The sequence below is a fragment of the Nelumbo lutea genome, chromosome 6, assembly GCF_056320005.1.
Source record: "Nelumbo lutea isolate HS-2025 chromosome 6, American lotus-T2T, whole genome shotgun sequence".
Classification (NCBI taxonomy): Eukaryota; Viridiplantae; Streptophyta; class Magnoliopsida; order Proteales; family Nelumbonaceae; genus Nelumbo; species Nelumbo lutea.
Genome location: NC_142689.1, coordinates 4,218,537 through 4,225,252, shown reverse-complemented (window position 1 = coordinate 4,225,252; position 6,716 = coordinate 4,218,537). Strand labels below are relative to the sequence as shown.

General features: G+C 40.7%; 1 protein-coding gene across 3 annotated transcripts; it reads right to left on the bottom strand.

Moving 5' to 3' along the window:
- Positions 1 to 359: 359 nt before the first annotated feature.
- Positions 360 to 4,894, bottom strand: LOC148846918 (IQ domain-containing protein IQM1-like). 3 transcript variants are annotated; one of them, XM_088948687.1, is made up of 10 exons: positions 4,428 to 4,894; positions 4,136 to 4,252; positions 3,001 to 3,554; positions 2,771 to 2,885; positions 2,593 to 2,658; positions 2,065 to 2,153; positions 1,866 to 1,953; positions 1,518 to 1,748; positions 1,324 to 1,425; positions 360 to 1,199 (listed from the first exon to the last, which is right to left on the bottom strand). In XM_088948687.1, exons 3-10 carry the CDS (start codon positions 3,510 to 3,512, stop codon positions 741 to 743), a joined length of 1,662 nt encoding a protein of 553 aa, XP_088804813.1. In that variant the 5' UTR covers positions 3,513 to 3,554; positions 4,136 to 4,252; positions 4,428 to 4,894; the 3' UTR covers positions 360 to 740. The 3 variants fall into 3 exon arrangements, with proteins under 3 accessions (XP_088804813.1, XP_088804814.1, XP_088804815.1); XM_088948688.1 differs by having other exon boundaries at positions 3,001 to 3,557; positions 4,428 to 4,610; XM_088948689.1 differs by lacking the exon at positions 4,136 to 4,252 and having other exon boundaries at positions 4,428 to 4,610.
- Between the last annotated feature and the right edge of the window lie 1,822 nt (positions 4,895 to 6,716).

Below are 6,716 nucleotides of genomic sequence, written 5' to 3'. Positions count from 1 at the left end.
CGATTTTAAGAAATGAAGATGGGCCCCACTAAATCTCCAATTTGGCTAAGCGGTGGTCTGGATATGACTGAAGTGAATGACTTATTACATTGTCTTCTGGTGAATAAGCTCTTTTAATGCCCTTAAATGGCTGAAGTTGAACACCATCATCTGATTCGTCACCTCTTTTGTGATACCGATTGATTGGGTACAAGTCTTTTTCGGTATATTCATTTAATCATTGGAAAATTTAGAGTTCAATCCATAAGTCTGTTCAACTACAACAAAGCAAAAAGAACAGAAACACAAACCAGGCACACACAACCTTCTGTTTTAATTGGGTACGTTGATTTTCATAGAAAGAAAAGAACAAAAAAAAATGATGGAAATAGAAGAAAAAAATATTATTTCCTTGTGAGTACTCTCTTAACTCGACTCTTTACATCGAGCTACTTACAAGAAAGAATGGATCAACCCCAGAAGAAATTATAAGAAAATTTGAAAAAAAAAGAATATTTTCTGACCATGTAAACAACAAGGTCAAAGAAACAAGAACCGAACAATATTTGGGTTAATCCTTCCATCCTCCTTTTCCTATTTGTTGCGAAACCGCTCTCACTTGAGGGCATAAGATGTGCCCTAGTTGCAAAAGCTACTTTAGCTTTTCCACCTCTATTACCCTTAGCCATTCCCAAACCAATGAATTTGCTAGCTTGCTGTTAGGTGACTCGACCAACTCTGGTTAACATTTACAGCCAAGTCTAGTTGGCCACCGGAACAGAAACCCTGGGGCTAGGCAGTCCCATGTATGATAGCCTGGGGGAGAGCCTGATCTTTGGGCTAGGTCGTGGTGAAGGGATCGGACAGTTACCAAATGGTCCAGGAGTGACCCGAGGAGATAGGTTTACTTTCTCCAGTGCCCGGAATTGTAGCTCTGTAGGGTAGTCCCTGACGCATCCAATTCTAGGCCCAGCTCCAGTCGACCACTTGCACGACAAACGGTTGGCCACATTGAAAACTGGTTTTTCCATTGTGTCTGCAATGGTGTCCTTGCTGTCTTCTTGATCATTAGTCTCCCTGGTGGTTCTCTTGACAGGCTCATCTAGATCAGCCACATTTGTATCTCCAAGTGGCAATGCTGTAGCTGGATATATGGCTGACCCTAGCCTTGGCTCCTCAGTAATTTTGATTGAGGGGGAGTCATCATCTATAGCACACCTCTGAGAAAAAGAAAAGAAATGGTGAACATCAGCCAATTAACTTGTTTAAGTTATAATAGTAGATGGCCAATGCAACTCTTATAAAGCTAATGAAAGAACAGTCAGAATAATTTGAAGTAGTTACCTTAACATTAGAGAGGTCTACATAGTGTTCCTCCAGGAAGCTAATGAATTCCTTGAAATTCTCTTCTGTAGGGTGATAGTGACCACTGTATGGCCAGATAGCCTGATGAAGAAAAATAAGGCATAAGAATTAAGAAGCAGCCCACTATGTAATTTACCATAATATGATACACATGATGATGCATGTCTGTGTACCTCTAGAATCCCATTGTGGGCAACCAATCTTCCAGCTGCTGTTGTAGCCCCCCCTGCCAGAAAGCTTGAGTGCTGAAAAACACCCTTCTTCTTCTGCCCAATATATAAAGCCCTTGATGTGCTAAGCACAAATATCCACTTAGAACCCTCAACTGTGTCCACAAGCATCCCATTTTGTTTGTAGACAAGCATCCCGCTGTCGACGATTACTTCATACGCTTCCCTCTCTTTCTGCAAGACAGAAAAAAGAATGAGAAACCCCCAAATACTAATGCAATCCTGTTCAGCATCTGCATTTACTTATATATACATCAATGTACTTCAGTATATCAGGTAGTAAAGACTTACAGGTCCTAGATATTTGATGCATTGGCGTTGCAGAACATTCCTTGGGCACTTCTCAAGGTTTATTTCTTTGCCATCTCCCACATCCAACCTTCATTTTTACACAGTATGAAAGTTAGGAATGGAAGAATGATGGTAACCTCCACTGTAGACAATTTATTAGATAAGGAAATTGTATGATAATAATACAAGATGTACATACCAGTAGAAGAAGGGTTGGATACTCTCGCTGTCAAACCAGATATCATAATAGAAGTGTAAATTGTGTCCATAACGATGGCGTGGATCAATCTGTATGGCAAAGATGGACATATAATGAAGGTTATATCATGCACATTGTTTCTCTTGTTTTTTTGGTCACTCAATTGTAGCTAATAAGCTAGGCAACTGTCCAGAATACCCAAAAACTCAATGTCAACCACAAAGTTACCAGCTAGTGGCAGACTCGGAGAAATCATATCTTGGAACAGTGTCTGTCCCTGTTAACAAAGGTTTTTTTTTTTTTGAGCTAATTTGTCAAAGGGGCATACTAAAATAATTGTCAAATTGACTTATCTAAAAATCATTTCAATTTTCTAACTAAATTACAAGTGAACAAAACAGCCCCAATCCCAGATAAAACAATTTCCTTGTCAACTTAGCTCAAAACTAGATGACCAGACATTTGATGAGTTTTTGAACCATGGTCTGGAGTGAGGTTCTAAAATTGATGAAGGTTATGCGAACTTACAGCTTCAAGCCAGTGTTGTAGGGCTAGTTTCTGAGCTTTCTCATCTTTGGACAGACCCTTTCCTACCTGCAAACATGAAAGGAGAATATTATTCACCACAAAAAGTATATTTCTGCTAAGCAACTAACCCATTGAAATTAATGGCACCATAATGGTTCTAGTTATATCAAAAAAGCACCTTGGCAGCCCTTGTCCTTGCCCTTGCCCACCGTGAAACAGCAGTTTCTGGTTTCTTGCAGTCAAAGAAAGATACTGAGCTCTGCTTAAGAGCTGCAAAATCCAAGGCCTTCCACCTGTAATTTTTTAAAGAAACAACTCCATTAAAGTTCAGAAAAAACTCCCACATAGAGGTGGAACTGGAGTAAAAAACCAGCACCCAATAAAAAATAATGAGTACTAGGCACAAACCAGAGTTCTTCGACTACGACTGCACAGTCTGCAAGGTTCCTTCGAGTCCGGTAACTCTTATAGACCTTCTGAAGCTTAACTGCAGCTGCATCAAGCTCACTCACAGGCCTTGGGGAATACAGTATAGCTGGATCCGGAAGGGACTTTAAGGGTGTCGATACATGGACATTGCCATGATCATCCTTCTGCTCCCAGGTAGATGAACTCAAGTTTCTGCTGTCCAAGACTAGATCCTTGAATGAAACAGTTGTCTCAAGCTTTACCTTTGGGGGTTCTGAATGTTTGAAGCTAATTGACTCTTCAATAATCATCTTATCAGACCCATCAGACTTCAAACTGGTATCTGTGTCTCCTTTCTTGAAGCTAACGGTTCTCAAGGTCATCTCCTGGTCCTTTCCATCAAAGCTGATGGATCTTACTACAACTGTTTCCACGTTGTCCCTCAATCCAAAAATTCGCTTTTTCAAGACATTTTTCCAGGGTAACAAAAGTATAGAAAGTGATAACCCCATTTAAGGAAAGCACCAACGGGCACCAATCTGTGATGAATCAACCTGCTTTGGAATATAAATGAAAATGATGTAAGCTGAAAGGTTTCACAAGTTTGAAGGAAAAGAGAATATAGAGACAATTAGGAAAAAGATCAAGAACAAGAATGAAATCAAAAGGTTATCGAGAGAAGGGGAGAAAAAGGCTTCTTTTCCATTTTTTTTCCACTTGAAGGCCAAAGGGCTAGATATTCTTAATGAAGATTATGCACTATTCCCACAAATTTGAGAAGGTGGACAAGGAAATTGCTAAGTATACTATTATAAAACAAATAAGAGCTTTAGGATATCGATTCTAACATGGAGCCACATTATGACTCAAACGACAAGCATATTAAGACCGAAAATAAGGAGGCTTTAGTATTTGTCATTGAGAACCCAAATTTTGTAACAAACCCAAACTAATCTAGAACCAACACCAAGTTCAGGTCCACAACCGGGAGGCAGGAGCCAAAGTAGAAGCCAAAAACCACATAATCATTCAAAAATGAAAACAACCCATATAATCAAAGATTGAAATTTTGTTAGCCAAGCACCAAGGATCCACTAAAAGGAAGAACAACAAAAGGCAAATATGGTTCTGTTACCTAAAAAATTCAAGATGAACACCTTTTGCAGGTCGCTCTCTCCCTCTATCTCTCCCCAGAAAAATCCAACTTAAACGAATATGGCAGGTCTTAGAATGCAATAACTCTGGCAAAGCCCTGGTTATATATCATAAGAACCCATGAAAGGAAGTCAAGGTAGGTAAGTTAGAGCGTGTTAGTAAAAGAAATAATATTGAAATGGAAGCAAGAAAATTGACAAAATTAGTCCAAACCTCCAATACGTGATAGACAAAAACTGAAGAAACAAAAAAAGGGAGATGAAATCTATTACCTTTTTGGAGTCAGACAATTTAATCGGAAAAGTAGAGAGAGAGGAGGGGACGGGTTTCAGACAATTTGAAAATTAAACCCACGAGGGATTTGAAGGATTCAAAGCTTCAAAATATTGGGGTACTAGATAGTCTTGGATGGATGGATACAGAACTCAGAGTATAAGCAGTAGTCCTCCTTCCTCACAAGACTGGAAATTTTGTTTTGAATAAATAAGAGTGGGCGGTCAAGGAAGTCAGCTTTTTTTTTTCCCGCATTTCATGTTTCCATGAAGTAACCCAGATTGGAAACGGGACAAAATTGGCAAAGAAATTTAGAAGACAGAGTTATCCCTTGCAGATTTTGTTCCAACTTCCAGCAGTCAACTCTTGGTCATGCATCACGCCCCGCCAAAAAAAAAAAAAAAAAGAACAAGTAAAAAAGTCATCGACACGCCCTCTGACATTTGAATGATTCAGCTTGTTCACCGTCTGGTTTGGTGCAGTCAGGGGGTATTCATACAAACCGTTTGGGTGTGAAAATCAAATCAAACCAATATATGGAGCTGCTAATCGGGCCGTGATAGACCTGGGGTTTTAGGTTCACGGCCGTTATAGCATGACATGACCGAGCGAGCCATGCCATCCGCAGGCGACATGACCCAGCATGCCCATATATATTATTTATATATATTATATATTTATATAATATTATATAAATTATAATTATATAATAATATATAGTATATAATATATTAATAAAATAAATATTTTTTAATTTTATTATACTAATTCATTTAATTATTGTATATATAAGTAATTTTATACACACAATTCATATAAAATTAAAATTTTAAGTTTTTTTGTCAATCTTTTTAAATAAATAGCTTTGGCTTGATGTACGACCTGACTTGGCCCAAAGCTCAGCTCATAGGCCAACCTGGCTCGTTGTCACGAGTGACTCCTTCGCCGCACCATCAAGCACCTACCATGAGCCATCAGAGTGCCAACCGCGTGCCTTCAATGTGTCAGCATGTGTGTCATGGGTGGGCTACGCAAGTGTTTTGTAAGGGGAGACCGCCAATGGCGTTATTGTAAATACATAGTATGAATTTTCATCCTTTTGATGTTTCTTATTATCACTCCCCCAAAAGCTTAACGTACTCTTTGAGCGGAGGTAGGTAGTCGAGTGAGTTCATAAGCGTGTAAAGGTTAAGCACGAGATCCCCTCGACATTGTATTGTGTGCTTGTGCTTACCATTGATTAATGTAATACAAGTTATCTTTTGTCTAATCTGTGTGCATTCTTGTTGCCTTTTGTGTGTTGTTGCTTGCATTCGTAGGCTTTCTCGACCCCATTGAGCGCCGCACGGGGCCTCGTCGATTAACCCCGTGACAGTTGGTATCAGAGCAGGTTGCTCCTCAACGCTCGTGACCCTTGCACAGCAACACTAGTGGTGGCGCAATGAAACACAACAAGGAACTCACCGACGAGATTGGGCATGGCCTTGCCCATGCGAGAGAGACCGATGAGTCTCTAGGCGATGAAGCCGCTGCAGAGAAGGCCCCGAGGGGTCGCACATCCAAGACAAGCAAGTTTGACAAGTCAGTTGACACGCTTGCTGCCTTCGACACACGCATCTTTCGCTGTGAAGTGACTGTTGGGGAGATGCGTGACCGAGTAGAGGAAATCCACTTGAATGTGGAAATAATTGAGAGCTCCGTGATGGAGCTAGAAGCTCGCTTAAATGGCATTATGAACGAGGTCCAAGACGTCCTGAATAGAACCCTCAAGGAAGTCCTTGGAACAAAATCCCGGCAAGAAGGGAACTCATCTCGATCCGACATCCAAGACCAGGTGGATGAGATGAGAGCTGAATGGATGGCCATGAAAGTAGCCATGGCCTCTCCTTCTGACCTCCAGACTCAAATGGATGAACTAAGAGGAGACATGGCACTCCTCAAGAGATTAGTGACCAGAACTCCAAGACCCTCCACAACACTGGCCCCTACTCGTGTGAAGATTCGGGAGCCCACACCTTATGCCGACTCTTGAGATGCTAGAGAACTTGACAACTTCTTGTGGCAAATGGAACAATATTTCCATGTCGTTGGCATTGATAAGGACCTGATACAAATTCGTATAGTTATCATGTATTTAACTGACATTGCTATGCTATGGTGGCGCAGGCGATGCCAAGACATCGAATGGGGTACGTGCACCATTAAGACATGGGCTGATTTCAAGCGAGAATTAAAGTGGCAATTCTACCCAGAGAACGTGGAGTACCTAGCGCGGAAGAAGTTGAAAG